The 17187-nt window shown below is 36.1% G+C and overlaps 1 protein-coding gene across 2 annotated transcripts in view; it reads left to right on the top strand.

Annotated features, from left to right (window-relative positions):
* AP4E1 (adaptor related protein complex 4 epsilon 1 subunit) overlaps positions 1-17187 on the top strand; it is a 79785-nt gene that overhangs the window by 16192 nt on the left and 46406 nt on the right. For both annotated transcript variants that reach the window (XM_003784353.3, XM_023510103.1), the window contains exons 4-8: positions 2013-2086; positions 2947-3068; positions 5126-5285; positions 7200-7366; positions 9764-9837. In XM_003784353.3, coding sequence (XP_003784401.1) covers positions 2013-2086; positions 2947-3068; positions 5126-5285; positions 7200-7366; positions 9764-9837 — 597 coding nt within the window. The remainder of the gene's footprint in view (positions 1-2012; positions 2087-2946; positions 3069-5125; positions 5286-7199; positions 7367-9763; positions 9838-17187) is intronic.

Raw genomic sequence — 17187 nt, forward strand, 5'->3', positions numbered from 1 at the left:
CATTGTTGTTTGGTGGGCCTGGGCTGGATTTGAACCCGCCACCTTAGGTGTATGTGGCTGGCGCCTTAGCCACTTGAGCCACAGGCGCTGAGCTGGCATTGGATATTCTTAATGTGTATCATTGAGTAGAAATCACTATTTTAATTTAAGATACAATTTAAACCTTCTATATGTCTTCACCATGGTACTCTTGTCTCTTCCACTTTCTTGAGATTTTAGGCCAGCTTTGGCACTTTTTTTTGATGAAGAATGGCTTATTTTATATACACACACACATTCACACACAGATATACACATACACACGGACCCCTCTGTATATGTGGCACAGTCTTCAGTACAAGTAAAATTGTGCTCTCCCTTGCTTATTATTTGTACGAATATTGTTGGAAAAGGAGCTCAGGAGTTCGAGATCAGCCTGAGCAAAAGTGAGACCCCGTTTCTATTAAAAATAGAAAAATTAGCTGGGTTTTGTGATAGGTACCTATAGTCTTAGCTACTTGGGAGGCTGAGGCAGGAGGATTACTTGAACCCAGGAGTTTGAGGTTGCTATAAGTGAGGCTGAGGCCATGACATTCTATCCTGGGCAACAGAATGAGACTCTCAAAAAAAAAAAAAACAAAACAAAACCCAAAACCCAAAAAGACAAAACAGAAAAAATAAGGTACTTGAGCCATGGTAGTGATCTAATAAGTTTTAGTTATTATCAATATGAGGGATGACACAGAAAATGGCATGGAACACTTAGATTCCATGTACGTGGCATTTGTCATGATATAAATATATTTCCTCAGTCCTAAAATGTACTTTTCAAATGTTTTTTAATATTATTAAAATAACAGTGTTAATGTAAGCCAATGAATACATTTAATGTAGACAGAATTTCTGCCATCAACTATTATTCATTTAATTGAGAAAATAAGATAATGTGTGTTGCTTAATGTTTGTATGTACTTTTTTTTTTTTTTTTGTAGAGACAGAGTCTCACTTTATCACCCTCAGAACAGTGCCGTGGCGTCACAGCTCACAGCAACCTCCAACTCCTGGGCTTAGGTGATTCTCTTGCCTCAGCCTCCCAAGTAGGGACTACAGGTGCCTGCCACAATGCCTGGCTATTTTTTTGTTGCAGTTTGGCCGGGGCTGGGCTCGAACCTGCCACCCTCGGTATATGGGGCCGGTGCCCTACTGACTGAGCCACAGGCACCACCCTTTGTATGTACTTTTTTTGTGTGTGTGTGTGTACTTTGTAAGAGACAGTCTCATGCTGTCTCCCAGGCCATGGCACAATCATAACTTACTGCAGCCTCAAACTCCTGGACTTAAGCAATTTTCCTGCCTCAGCCTCCTAAGTAGCTGGGACTACAGGTGTGTGCTTCTACACCTGGCTAATTTTTTTTTTTCTTTTTAATTTTTTATTTTGAGAGACCAGATTTTACTGTGTTGCTCAGGCTTGTCTCAAACTCTTGGCTTTAAGCAGTCCTCCCTCTTTGGTGTCCCAAAGTACTGAGATTTTAGGTGAGAGTCACCATGCCTGGCCAATACATGTACTTAAAATGTGACTTATGTCATATGAGTTGGTATTATATAGCTAACTCAATACAAATATCCAGTAACTCACTATTAACTATAATAACTATTATTTTTGAATAATTATGTTCAGTTGTAAGAGAGGATTTTTTTTTTTTTTTTGGAGAGAGGATGTTTTGATTGATAAGGTAGAGATTTGGACAGAAGATAAGAGACATCTCTTAATGTCATTTATAGGACTTGAAGTTGGTATACATACACCTCATTTCAGGTATATCATGTGAAATATATAATTCTGGTGTTACTATCCTGAAATCTTCCTTGCTGCAGTTTTTTAACTTCCTGTTTTGCAATTTGTTTTTGTTTTTACTTGAAATTTGTATCTTTGACGCTTAAAGCTTACAGTATAGTACAGAATTGCTTTAACTTCTTGGGAAAGGTTTATATTTGGTAGGTGGTAATGAAACTTTCCCCCTCCTTTTTTACAGGTTATTTGGCTGTTTCTTTATTTCTACATGAAAGTCATGAATTGTTGCTTCTCCTTGTGAATACAGTTGTGAAGGTACTGTATTGTATGCTGCTTAATATGAAGTCGTCAATTACTCTAACTCATATCTGACATTTCTCCTCAATCATATTGAATTAAATAATTTTGGAAGAAACTGAACTTACAGAAAGATCTTTTAGTTCAGTTTCTCCATCTGTAAAATGGGGATAAATAATAGAATTTACAGAGTTTTGAGGGTAAAATGAAATGCTACGCTAAGTAGTTACTGCTGTTGCTGCTGTTGTTATTACTTCATTTTAAAAGACGTGGAATTATAATCCAGATCTCCAGGCTCTTAAGAGTACTTTCCATGTTGCTGTCTTTTTCTCTAGTATCTATATTAAAGGGATATAGATAGAAATTATTCACTTACAATATTTTTTCCTGTTAAACCTCTAATCAGTATTGATAATGAGATATAATTGAATTGCTGAACTTTTTCCTTTTTGTCTTGTATTGGTTTTCTGATATGTAAAAGTATGTGTGTGTAGTGTTTTCTGAACTTTAATTCATACACTGTATTAAGGTTACTAAGTTTACTAAATTCTTTGGAAACTTTCAAAAACATATTTTTATGTTCTATTAGAATGATTTAAAGGCATGTGCATATGTAAGTATATATTAATGTATGCATTTTATTGTATATATTCCAGAATTACTTCCTTTTAAACATTCACTCATATTATTGATAAACAAGAAAAATTCATAAAATTGTTTTGTTTTACTTTTTGTCAATATTTATCTATTGACTCTACTAAGGCAAACGAAACAAATAGAAATAGAGATATTCCTATAAAATGACTTAAGGGTTGACTTTACCACCCTGAGTTTCAGAATTTACACTGAATGTTTTCTATTCTTAATAATTACCCAAGGACTTGCAGAGCACAAACCTAGTAGAAGTATGTATGGCACTTACTGTCGTCAGCCAGATTTTCCCTCGAGAAATGATTCCAGCTGTTCTTCCATTAATAGAAGATAAACTTCAACATTCTAAGTAAGTAAATTCTTTTAGGATAGATGTCTACACCATTTATTTATTTATTTATTTAGAGACAGAGTCTCACTTTGCCCCCCTGGGGAGAGTGCCATGGCATCATAGCTCATAGCACCCTCAAACGCTTGAGCTCATGTAATCTTCTTGCTTCAGCCTCCCACGTAGGTGGGACTATACGCACCACCATAAGGCTCGGCTATTTTTTTAGAGGCAGGGTCTTACTCTTGCTGTGCCTGATCTTGAACTCCCTGAGCTCAGGTGGGTGGTCCACCCACCTTGGTGTCCAGAGTGCTAGGATTATAGCCACTGCACCTGGCCTTACACCATATTTTTCTTTTTTTTTTTTTTTTAGACAGAGCCTCAAGCTGTCCCCCTGGGCAGAGTGCCGTGGCATTACAGCTCACAGCAACCTCCAACTCCTGGGCTCAAGCGAGTCTCCTGCCTCCGCCTCCCAAGTAGCTGGGACCACAGGCGCCCGCCACAACGCCCGGCTATTTTTTTTTGGTTGCAGCCATCATAGTTGTTTGGCGGGTCCGGGCTGGGGATTCGAACCCACCACCTTAGGTGTACGTGGCTGGCGCCTTAGCCGGTTGAGCTATAGGCGCCGAGCCGCACCATATTTTTCAAAACAGAAATTTATACTAGAAAATTTATTTTAATTTCAATTTAGTGCTACCAGGATAGAGAATATTCTTTGACTGTCAGATATAATACAAAAATCCCTAGTAGGGTCATCCTTATTTTTAATGTGGGTTTAGAAAAATGTTTAGATAACTTTATAAAGTTAAACTAAGAAACAGTGGGGCTTAGTATCAGGCTCCTTGGATTTCTTCCCATTTGTACCACTAATGAACAGTGATGCTGTTTTTTTCTTGGCTATACAGGGTTGGTTGAAGCTCTTTAGTTTTCAGAAAGTTGTTTTGAGATAAGGTGAAATAATGGAAAACATACAGCTTTTGAACATGGTTCAAAGCTGCAGTGTATTAGGAAAATTCTTTTTATATCAAAACCACAATGTTCAAATTCTCTTTTACAGCAGAATATATCCAAATAAACTTTAATTTGTGATATTTTGCTGAACTTCTCTTCTAAGTTTCCTTAATTCTCTTATTAGCTTGACTTACTTGCTCATTGTACTTAGAATTATTTTTTTTTGACCAACTCTCTTAACTTCATAATCTTTTTCCTTTGTGATTAAAGCATTTTTGTTATATTTACATTGTTGATAAAGATTTTTTTGTTGCAATATTTATTTTATATGCTTAAGTCACTATTTTTAATGTTCTAAGATTGTAGAATGTTGTCTTTATAGCTTATATTCTTTAAGAAATTTTTGACCATGAACCTTTTAGCTAAAATGATAGCATATATTATAGAATATTTATAGGTCTTTCAGACTTTTTATGTTTTGCATGTCAAATTTGTGGTTAGAACAAAGGATGGCTATAGAGAATTAATTATTAGAAATCAGTTATTAGCTTTTCATAGGTATTTATAGGTTGATCTGATTATAGCAACAGAATATTTTACATAGTTTTTTCCTTACCACGATTGTTGTGGTGACCATACTCACTCTTTGTGTGAAATCCTGAGAACTGAAAGGATCCTTTTCAATATTTTTCATGTTGTTTCTCATTTCTTTAGTCTAATAGTAAAATCTAGGCTAGACTTTTTGAAACTCTGTTTCTGGAGTTATGGAGATGGAAACAAATGAATCCCTCCCAGTAACACTGATAAGCTGAGCAAGTTGAACTTGAATGAGTAAATCACAAGTGAGGCTGATGACTGTGTTTATTGGAAGTGAAATAATGGACCATCACAGTCTGTGTCAAAACTTTCAAAGTGACCCACATGGATAACTTGGGCACTTAAGGTTACCTCCTAGAGATTGCCTACTTTTTATAGTTTGATATGTAAAGAAATTAGGAAATGGATTCTTTTCTCTTTTTAGATTAAGGTAATAGCTATTATTTTGAAATCATCTGGCCCATAATCTTTTCAAAGGAAATGTTTGACAATTCAGATTACCTTGTTTAGATTTCATTTTTTGTCTTTAGGGAGATTGTACGAAGAAAAGCTGTTCTGGCATTGTACAAGTTCTATCTCATTGCTCCTAATCAAGTACAGCATATCCATATTAAGTTTCGGAGAGCACTTTGTGACAGAGATGTTGGGGTCATGGCTGCTTCCTTGCACATATACCTTAGGATGATTAAGGTAAGTTGGAAATGTCGGCAAGTAATGAGTAGAAAAAAATAATTATGGAATTAAAAGAAATATCTTACTAATATTTCTTTTAATTTCTAAAATGCTTCAGCAATATTTTATGCTTTTATTATTGACTTTTTGGTAGAAATTTTTACAAAGTTGTTGATAGCGTAAATTGTAGGTACGTTACTGAATTAATTTTTAAAAAATACCTAATATTTTTTCATGTTACCAAAGAAGTGTAGAAAAATGGTAGCTGTGGAAAATGTACAGATTTGTGGTTTTTCAAGCAATAATTTTCTTTTATCCACTTTTATTGGATGTATAACAGCTTATAGCAGTGAGGGGAGCCTATAGGGGTTGTGCAAGGTGTAGACTGCAGTGTTGACTCCATACATTGATACTGTCTCAGATGAGGAAGAAGGGTTGAATGGTATAGTAAAATATTTTTCTGATTGATAATGATGGATTTATACTAATCCAATTTTAGTAGTATATGGCCTAAAACCTTTTGTGTCCAAAATATTTGCAAGAGATTTCATGAACACCTACTATAACAAAATGAAATCTGCTCCTGAACTCATTTAAAGTTATAAAACTGAAGCTTGTCTTCTCTTTTATGCACTGTTATAAAATAATAAAATATAAATAGATATTTGATGTTAAATCTTATTTTCCCTCTAACATTGAGTAAAATTCGAAAGCTCTATTATTTCTCTTCTAAAAATGTACCCTTGATACATAACGAAAACTACAATGAAGAATCTAATGTTCACTCTTTAAAGGCAGTGATTCTCAACCTTCCTAATGCCGCAGCCCTTTAATACAGTTCCTCATGTTGTGGTGACCCCCAACCATAAAATTATTTTCGTCGCTACTTCGTAACTGTAATTTTTCTACTGTTATGAATCATAATGTAAATATTTGATATGCAGAATGGTCTTAGGTGACCCCTGTGAAAGGGTTATTTGACCCCTAAAGGGGTTGTGAACTATAGGTTGAGAATTGCTGCTTTAAGGAGTATGTATTTAATTTCTCCAGCAAAGGGATTAGTCAGATAATCAAGGCACACTCATTCAGAAACAAATATTTTTCAGTATTATCTGGCTAATTAGTTTTTAATTGGCAGGCTTATTGATTTTGGGAGCTTTTGAATGGTTAAGTAGTCTTGGCTATGCTCTTCTACTTGTAAAATATTTAACTCGTTTTATGTGAAAAGTCTTTGGAAACAGAGTTCAGAGATTGCAAAACAGGCCTTGATTTTCATCCAATATAGAGGTATTACTGCCCTTTTTCACTATTGCAGTTTTTTTCACTTTTTGCTTTAATTGCTGATTATTGGCTGTTAAGAATTCTAAGATGAGCTTGGCGCCTGTAGCTCAGTGAATAGGGTACCAGCCACATATACTGAGGCTAGCGGGTTTGAGGCTGGCCTAGGCCTGCTAAAACAACAATGACAACTGCAACCAAAAAATAGCCGGGCACTGTGGTGGGCACCTGTAGTCCCAGCTACTCAGGAGGCTGAGGCAAGAGAATTGCTTAAGCCCAAGAGTTTGAGGCTGCTGTTAGCTGTGATGCCATGGCACTCTACTGAGGGCAACATAGTGAGACTGTGTCTCAAAAAAAAAAAGGACAACAATGAATTCTAAGTTGTAATTATAATAACTTTTGAAATGTGATTAAACAGTGTTTGGGGCAAATTAGGGAGTGGTAGAAGCTTCTTTGGGGATGATTTAACTTTAGGTTAGCCAGAGGAGTTTCATAATGAAAGAAATGATAAATATTAGAATGCTGTTTCATTAAATGTGGACATAAACTTTTAAGTGAACATGCATTTAGTCAGTCATTTCAACCGAGTCTATTTTATATTTGATAAGGTATTATTATTAACAGAAAGTTGATTGTTTTTCTTTTGGGATACAGGAGAATCCATCTGGATACAAAGACTTGACTGGCAGTTTTGTAACTATTTTGAAGCAAGTAGTTGGAGGAAAGCTCCCAGTAGATTTCAATTATCACAGTGTCCCAGCCCCATGGTTACAAATTCAGCTCTTGAGAATACTAGGACTTCTAGGAAAAGATGATCAAAGGTAAACAATTCTAAGTAAGTTTCCTTAATGTCCTCATACCATATGATAGGCTTAGGCTCTGGTCACCTAGAGGCTTCATGATAAGCCAGATTTTTCTCAATGCTTACTTGGCTTAACAGTGATTGATAAATCACTCTAAAAGTACATAAATTCTTTCAGAATTACTGGGATAATCCTGGCACTCTGCTTACTTAAATTCTACCCATTGTGAAAGATACCTCTGAAGCGCCATCTCCTTTGTGAAGCCTTCTTAATTTTCAGGGGCTGGGAAGTTTTTTTTTTACAAAGGACCAGATAACAAATATCTGTAAGGCCACATGTTGTCTACTGTATCTATTGAACTTTGCTGCTACAGCCGAAAACAGTCACAGATAGCATATTTGTGAATGAGCATGGCTGTGTTCCAAAAAAAATTTGTATGGATATTAAAACTTGATTTTCATATAGTCTCCATGAAATAATATTCTTTTAATTTTTTTCAACTGTTTAAAAATGTAAACACTTAGCTTGATATCATATAAAAACAGATATCTGGCCAGATTAGGCCTGAAGGCTCTAGTTTGCTAGCCCTTGTTATAGTTGGATATAAGTGCTTGACTGGCTTAATCCATTAATCTGAATTATTTCTTTAGTCAGCAACTTTAGACTTTTTATTTATTTATTTTTATTAAATCATAGCTGTGTACATTAATGCAATCATGGGGTACAATGTGCTGGTTTTACATACAATTTGAAATGCTTTCATCAAACTGGTTAATATAGCCTTCACGACATTTTCTTAGTTACTATGTAAGACATTTATATTCTACACCTAGTAAATTTCACATGTACCCTTGTAAGATACACCGTAGGTATGGTCCCAACTTTAAACTTTTTTATGGTTACCTTTTCACCTACATAAATAGGTACTTTTGAAACTTATTCTTTTGCCATACTTTTTCAAAATTATAAGCTTTCAAAGTTTCAAAGACTAGTTCAAGGAGTTTTCTTATATTCTGTACCTAGATTCATCAATCTATTTGCATTTGCTTTCTTATTCTCTCTCTCCCCCTCCTTTCTTCTCTCTGTCCCTCTTTCTGTCCTTCTCCCTCTCCCTCATCCTTTTTTTTTTTTTTTTTTGAGACAGAGCCTCAGGCTGTCCCCCTGGGTAGAGTGCTGTGGCGTCACAGCTCATAGCAACCTCCAACTCCTGGGCTCAGTGAGTCTCCTACCTCAGCTTCTCAAGTAGCTGGGACCACAGGTGCCTGCCACAACGCCCAGCTATTTTTTTTGGTTGCAGCTGTCATTGTTGTTCGGTAGGCCAGGCTGGATTCAAACCCACCACCTTAGGTGTATGTGGCTGGCACCTTAGCCGCTTGAGCCACAGGCACCGAGCCTATCCTTTTTCTCTTGTCTCTTTCTCTTTGTATGTATATGCAGACGTCTGCACGTGTATGTTATTATTGTATATTTATACCTCAGTGAAGGTAGAATGAAAGTACATGCATTTAAAATTGAATTTTCTGGCTATATATTTGAAAAAAAGGAGAACTTTCCTGAAAGAGATGTCAAACATTTAATGACTACTTTATATAATTCCAAAGTATGTTGATATTTTTGTTTGTTTTATAGCACTGTTTCTATGCAAGACCACTGTTTATATCTTATGTTGATTTTTTATTTTTCATTTGTGCTTTTTGAATTTGTAAAGCATACAGAATACCAACTAAGAAGCCATAGTTTTTCATACTGGCCTCTTAGAGAGGATTTTTCTCTGGTAGGTTTGGAGGCAGAGTGCTAGGATTCTGTAAGCACTGCACATGTTAAACATGTTTTTAACAGCATCTCCCTCAATGTAGTTATTGTAATTAGTGACCATAAAGACATATGAGTAGTACTAACTGGTTAATTTCACCATTGTATTTCTTTATCTTTAACATAAATGTAAGTTAAAATTTTCTTACTGAAGAACCTTCTCAGGGAAACATTAGTATTTGAATACTTAAAAAACTCTCTGGTTAAAATACAGATAATGTACTGTCTAGAATACTCTTGATATGTGACATATTACTGTAGTAACTAAAAACAGAAATATTTTGTCGCAAAGTAAATTATAAAAGATAGTATGGGCAACCAAATAAAGACTTGATTTATAAAACACAAGTGAGGAGAGAATTCACTGACCTTTGTATATCTCATTGGATAACTAGTCAACTTTGATCATGCAGAAAATTCAGGTCATGAATAAGAGCAAATGAAATCTTTAAAAGTCAAATTTGCAAATTTCACCATAAAATGAATTTTTTTTACTTCTCTTCTGTAGATCCTCAGTTTTAAAGAGGGAGAAGTTTGAAAAACTGTGTTTTTATTGGGTTAGAATACTGTAATTCCACTGCAAATAAAATATCTTTTAAACAGGACAAGTGAATTAACGTATGATGTTCTTGATGAATCCTTACGAAGAGCCGAGTTAAGTCACAATGTCACATATGGTAGGTAATATATGTAAATGCTACTTTAATGACTAATGGTATTTTTAGAATTGCAGCTAAATATGAGTTAGAATACTGTAAATTCTGATACAGTTTTATACACTAATTTTTGTTGTTGTTGAGACAGAGTCCCACCCTATGCCCCTGAGCAAAGTGCAGTGACTTGGTAGCTCACTGCAACCTCAGACTCTGGCTTGTGGGCATCCTGCTGCCTCAGCCTCTGGATGGCATGTTCTAAATGTTGCCCTAAATTTATTGTAATTGTCTTTTTATTGAAAACATTAAGTATCTGATTGTGAATAAATCTTAATAGATTTGTTCTGTATTTGGTAAAAGTTTATAGTATTTGAGGGCAGTTGTTAAATCAGTCAACTAGTCATCAAATATTTATTAAATTTCTTTATTTGTCTGGCCCCGTGTAAGGTATTTAGAATATAGCTGTGAATAGAATAGTCTTATGATGCTTATAGACTGGATGAATGGAAATGGACAAGCATTAATTTTACAAAATAGAGTTACAGGGTGCTGTGGAGACAATTAGCAGCTAGTCTTTTTTTTTTTTTTTTTTTTTGAGACAGAGCCTCAAGCTGTCCCCCTGGGTAGAGTGCTGTGGCATCACAGCTCACAGCAACCTCCAACTCCTGGGCTCAAGCGAGTCTCCTGCCTCCGCCTCCCAAGTAGCTGGGACCATAGGCGCCCGCCACAACACCCGGCTGTTTTTTGATTGCAGCTGTCATTATTGTTTGGCGGGCCTGGGCTGGATTTGAACCTGCCAGCTCAGGTGTATGTGGCTGGCGCCTTAACCACTTGAGCCACAGGTGCCGAACCAGCAACTAGTCTTAGGTGAGGGGAGAGCAAGGGAAGTTTTCCTGAGAAAGTGACATTTAAGAAGACATCTGAAAGATGAATAGGATATAGATATAGATAGGAATATATAGAATAAGAATGTACTGTTTTGTAAGGAGACAATAAATCGTTATGTACACTTTTTAAAAATGGTAGGAAAGAAGAGTAAGTTGGGGAGGAGAGTAGAGAACTGAGAAAGTAACCAAAAACACTTCCATTTTTAACAGCTGGAGGGAGGAACTATTAGGATTTTTTTTCTTAATCCGTCTGAGAAAGCTCAGTGAGGAAATTGAGATTTTTGGAGCTGTTGAAAAGATGGAAGTAAAACAGTTTGAATTTTGTGTGCTTTGCAGAAAAGTGGTACAGGAGGCATTGAGAAAGAGAGCTTGAATGAGGAGTCATTTCTTAATCTGGTAAAATATCAGGAAGTAGGGGGTGAAGAGCATTGCTTGTTCTTTCAGTGTTAAACTGTGGATGTTTAAGAACAGTGGTTGTAGAAGCGTAGGGTAGACAAGAGGGCAGACAGTGAACTAGGTTAACTAAAATAAAATGTACCTGACAGAGATACAGTAGGAATAAGGACTAGCACTGGAAAAGTAACACATGATTAATGTTTTGCTTGTGTAAATGGTAACTAAGGCAATAAGGGTACTTTATTTATTTGGTCAACCAGTATTTATTGAGTGCCTATGAAACAAAAACTTGATTTTGTATTATTTTTTATTTACCTGTATTTATTTTTATAAGCCAGTCAAATTTAGCAGTGGGTGGCGGGGTTGAATACCAGCTTTAGTGATACTAATGTTAATAAGCTCTGGTGACCCACTACCATTGGACCAGCCCTTGATTTTGTTTTAAACTAGGCACAGATTGAGGAAAGAGTTGATTGATAATAACGTATACCTCTAAGGAAGAATAAGGTAGACACAGGCCCTGTCCTTATGAGTGTATAGTGTAGTGAACAGTTGATACTATTGAGGTCCCTGCTATGCCCTGAGAGTAAGGGCAATAGATGAAGATTAGACAGTTAGTTTGGCTAGGAGCTGTGAGAAGATCCAGAAAAATGTCAGCATTTTTCCAGACAGTTAAAGCAAGTTAGAATGTTTTGTTTGTGAGATAATCAGTGTCCCTGCATAAGGATTTGAAAGATTCTCAAGAAATTCTGTTTAAAAATCAGTTAAGAATCTGTTTTTTTCTTACAGAAAGTTTTTTTTTAATAAATGACATTTCAGCTTTAATTTTTTTATTTTTTGAATAGGTAATATATGCACATGGTTCAAAATTCAAAAGGTACAAAGGGTATACAATGAACAGTAAGTCTCCCTTCCACCATTATCACCTTTAAATGCCCAGTTCCCCTTCCTGGAGATAACCACTGTTACCTGTTCCTTTTGATTTGAAAATACTGCATACCTGAGGAAATATTATTTAATGTTCTTCACTAGGACTCTTCCTTTGTCAAGATTGCTTAAATCAACACCAACAGCTGTTTCTTTGCAGGCTGTTGGTCCAGAGTTTCACCTTACCACAAAAACCTTAACCATTTCTGTTGTTTTGTTGGCATTATTTAGCTTCTCATTGTTATGCTGTCCCCTCATATTTGTATTGGTACAGTTTGTGTTGATTATAACAGTGGCAGAGTATTCTCTAGTAGTCATAAATATTTTATTACTTAAGAATGTGAATTTTTAATTATAAGCTTCATAAGGGCAGGGACTGTGTCTCTCTTCTTAACCAGTATATCCTGGTAGCTGGCACCATGTTAAACAGTGAGCAGTGTGCTTTATTTGAATTAAAGGAAAAGAAAGTTATTAGTTATCTAAGTGGGTTTCAGCCATAATACTTACTAAATCATGTATTTATGAAATTTCCACTATTATAACTTACCTCAGTGTTAAATGAAGGCATAAATTACATTAACATTTATTGAGTATCTGCTATGTGCCAGGCATCGTATAAAACAGTATAGAGGATATTAAGAAGTGTAAGATATAAGGAGTTTATAATGTAATGGAAAAGATAAGTTATTCATGAAAACAACACCAGTATAAGGCAAAATCCAAAACAGTGGTTCAGGGACTAAGTGTTATAGGAGTTCAAAGGTGGTAGAGGTTGTCATGGGCTTGCGGGCATCAATAAATAAGGATTTATTAATGTGATATGACCCTGAAAGGTAAGTAGAATTTAGGTAGGCAGAAAGGCAGTTGAAGGAGCTTTTAGGCAGGAAGGAACATGAGAGAAGGTGGAGAAGTGGGGAAATTTAAAACAGTTTCAGAGAACAATGTCTTGCTAGTCTGAATGGTGGGAAGCTGTGGAAGGGCCATATTGTGGAGGACTTACGGCTGCCAAATGAATTTGGACTTTACATTGTATAAATCTGGAGGTCTGGAAGATTTAGGGGGCAGGGACTGATAAAATGAGAATGGCATGTTTTGTAAACTGGTGAATGGGAGGAATTAAGTAAAATGGAGTATGAGGGACAAAACCATCAAGAGTATGTAGAAGTACTTTTTCTGTTTTTCCCATGAACTTTACCTAAAAACTCTGGTAATTATGTTATAATGTAAGAAACATAAGACTCAGGAAAGTGGAGAAAAGAAGTCAGGCTGCTTAGGGACTTTGGGATACAAGTAACGACAGACACAGTGATGAATATTCCGAGTTTTCATTTTGCCTCATATACCTTCAGACGGGGTACTATAGAGCCAGCAATCTGGAGAGCCAGCAGGCACAGACAGAAACTCCCCAAGAAAAGCCTGCTCTTTTTTACCATAAGACCAATAAGAAAAAGGTAAACTAGCAAGACAGAGAACTTTTAGATAATAACCCCTGTTCCATCCAAGCACCTTACAGAAGAAACTGCAGACCCACTGCTAGCAAAGGCTCAGTGGAACACCAGGATATCCATTCTTACCAGCTATGATGAGGTGCTTCAACTGTTCCCCTGACTCGGCTAGGGTGAGATTTTTTTTTTTTTTTTTGCAGTTTTTGGCCGGGGCTGGGTTTGAACCTGTCATCTCTGGTATATGGGGCCAGTGCCCTACTCCTTGAGCCACAGGCGCCACCCCCAGTTTTGAGATTTTGTAATGTGGGCCATTCTTGCTGAGGTTAGATGATATCTCAGGGTGGTTTTGATTTGCATTTCTCTAATAATTAGGGATGATGAGCACTTTTTCATATGTTCGTTAGACATTTGTCTGTCTTCTTTAGAGAAGGTTCTGTTCATCTCTCTTGCCCGTTTATGTAAGGGATTGTTGGCTCTTTTTATGTGATTAATTTGAATTCTCTGTAGATCCTAGTTATCAAGCTTTTGTTTGATTCAAAATAGGCATATATCCTTTCCCATTGTGTAAGTTTTCTATTTGCTTTGGTTGTCATCTCCATAACTGTACAGAAGCTTTTCAGTTTAATTAAGTCCCATTTGTTTATTTTTATTGTTGCAGTTGCCACAGATGTCTTCCTTATAAAGTCTTTCCCCAGGCCGATAGCGTCAAGTGTTTTCCCCACACTTTCTTTGAGGATTTTTATTGTTTTGTGTCTTAGATTTAGGTTTTTTATCCATTGTGAATCAATTTTTGTGAGTGGAGAAAGGTGCGGGTCCAGTTTTAGTCTTTTACATGTGGATATCCAGTTCTCCCAGGACCATTTATTGAATAGGGATTCTTTCTCCCAATGCATGTTCTTGTTTGGTTTATCAAAGATCAGGTGGCTGTAAGATGTTAGTTTCATCTCCTGGTTTTCTATTTGGTTCCAGATGTCTGTGTCTCTATTTTTCTACTAATACCATGCTGTTTTGATCACTATGGCCTTGTAGTACAGCCTAAAGTCTGGTAGGCTGATGCCTCCAGCTTTGTTTTTATTACTAAGAATTGCCTTGGCTATACGGGTTTTTTTCTGGTTCTAGGCAAAATGAATTATTTTTTCTAAGTCTTGAAAGAATGATTGTGGCATCTGTGGCATCTGTTGGTATTTTAATAGGGATGACATTGAATCTGTGGATTGCTTTGGGAAGTATGGACATTTTAACAGTGTTGATTATTCCCAGCTATGAGCATGGTATGTTCTTCCATTTGTTAATATCTTCTGCTATTTCTTTTCTTAGTGTTTTGTAGTTTTCTTTATAGAGGTTCTTCACCTCTTTTGTGAGGTATATTCCTAGGTATTTCATTTTCTTTGAAGCTACTGAGAAGGGAATTGTGTCCTTCATTAGCTTCTCCTCTTGGCTGTTATTGGCGTATACAAAGGCTACTGATTTGTGGACATTGATTTTATATCCTGAGACGTTACTGTATTTTTCGATCACTTCCCGGAGTCTTGTGATTGAGTCTTTGGGGTTCTGTAAGTACAAGATCATATCGTCAGCAAAGATGAAGAGTTTCACTTCCTCTGCCTGCATGTGGATGCCCTTTATTTCCTTCACTTGCCTGGTGGCATTGGCTAGAACTTTAGCACAATGTTGAATACTAGTGGTATAGAGGACAACCTTGTCTTGTTCTGGTTGTGAGTAGAATAGCTTTCAGTTTTAGTCCATTCAGTATAATAGTAGCTGTGGGTTTGTTGTAGATGGCTATGATCAGTTTGAGAAATGTACTGCCAGTGCCTAAATTATTCAGAGTTATAATGAATTTTATCAAATGCTTTTTCTGCGTCTATTGAGAGGATCATATGGTCTTTGTTTTTGCTTCTGTTGATATGGTGAATTACATTTATGGATTTGCATATGTTAAAGAAGCCTTGCATCCCTGGTATGAAACCTACTTGATCATGATGTATAACTTTTTTAATGATAAGCTATAATCTGTTGGCTAGGATGTTATTGAAAATTTTTGCATCTATTTTCTTCAGTGAAATTGGTCTGTAATTCTCCTTTTTAATTGGATCTTTTCCTGGTTTTGGTATCAGGGTGATGTTTGCTTCATACAGTGTGTTGGGGAAGATTCATTCCTCCTTAGTTTTTTGGAATAATTTCTGCAGTATGGGCATAAGCTCTTCTATGAAGGTTTGATAGAATTCTGGTGTGAAGCCATCTGGGCCAGGGCATTTTTTTTGTTGGGAGATTTTTTATTGTTTCTTTGATCTCAATGCTTGAAATTGGTCTGTTCAGAAGATCGATTTCTTCTTGATTAAGTCTAGGGAAGGGATGTGATTCCAAGTATTGATTCATTTCCTTCACACTGTCAAATTTCTGGGCATAGTGTTTCTGGTAGTATTCACAGATGATCTCCTGTATCTCTGTGGCATCTGTTATTATTTCCCCTTTATCATTCCTGATTGAGGTTACTAGAGATTTTACATTTCTGTTTCTAGTTAGTCTGGCTAAAGGTTTATTTTATTTACCTCTTCAAAAAGCCAACTTTTTATTGCATTAATTTTCTGAATGATTTTTTTGTTTTCAATTTCATTAATCTCTGATTTAATTTTATCTATTTCTTTTCTTCTTCTGAGTTCAGGGTTAGATTGTTCTTGTTTTTCCAATTCCATAAGATGGTTTGTGAGTGTGCTTTCTCTTTTTCAATGATAGGCATCTAGCTCAATAAATTTTCCTCATAGGACTACTTTTGCTGTATCTCAGAGGTTTTGGTAACTTGTGTCTTCATTGTTGTTATGTTTGAGGAAATTAGCAAATTCCTCTTTTATCTCTTCTTGAACCCAGTTATCATTCAGCATAAGGTTATTTAGTTTCCAAGACTTTGTGTGGGGATAAACATTTTGTTAGGAGTTAAGCTTCACTGATAAAGCCTTGTAGTCTGAGATAAGACATGGTATAATTTCTATTCCTTTAGTTTTGCTGAGGTTTGATTTGTATGCTAGGATGTGATCTATTTTGGAATAATTGCCATGAGCTGATGAGAAGAAAGTATATTCTTTTGCTTTGAGATTGAGTGTTCTGTGTATGTCTATTAATCCCATTTCTTCTAGGATCATGTTTAAGTTCTTTGTATCCTTGTTTAATTTCTGTTTAGAGTATCTATCCAGTTCTGTCAGAGGGATGGTGAAGTCCCCAACTATTAATGTGTTATGGGATATCATATTGCTCAGACCTCTGAAGGTTTGTTTCATATATCTGGGAGCATTTAAGTTAGGTGCATAAATGTTTAAAATTGAGATGTCTTCTTGTTGTGTTGTTCCTTTGACCAGTGTGAAGTGTCCATCTTTGCCTTTCTTAACTAAAATTGCTTTGAATTGCTTGTATCTGAGAATAAGATTGCAACCCCTTCTTTCTTCTGATTTCCATTTGCTTGAAACACTGTTTTCTGTCCCTTAACCCTGAGTCTTCATTTGTCCTTCAGGCTAGGTGTGTCTCCTGGAGATAGCATATAGATGGCTTGTGTTTTTTCATCCAGTCAGCCAGCCTGTGCCTCTTCAGTGGGGAATTCAATCCATTGACATTTATTGAGTGTATCAATAAGTGTGGTGGAATTCTATTCATCTTATTATGAGATAGTTTGTTGTATAGGTTTATGCTTTGTTCTATTGTGGAAGCTAAGCTCTGGCTTTTGGCTT

The sequence above is a fragment of the Otolemur garnettii genome, unplaced genomic scaffold, assembly GCF_000181295.1.
Source record: "Otolemur garnettii isolate 467f Iridium unplaced genomic scaffold, OtoGar3 scaffold00011, whole genome shotgun sequence".
In the NCBI taxonomy this organism is placed as follows: domain Eukaryota; kingdom Metazoa; phylum Chordata; class Mammalia; order Primates; family Galagidae; genus Otolemur; species Otolemur garnettii.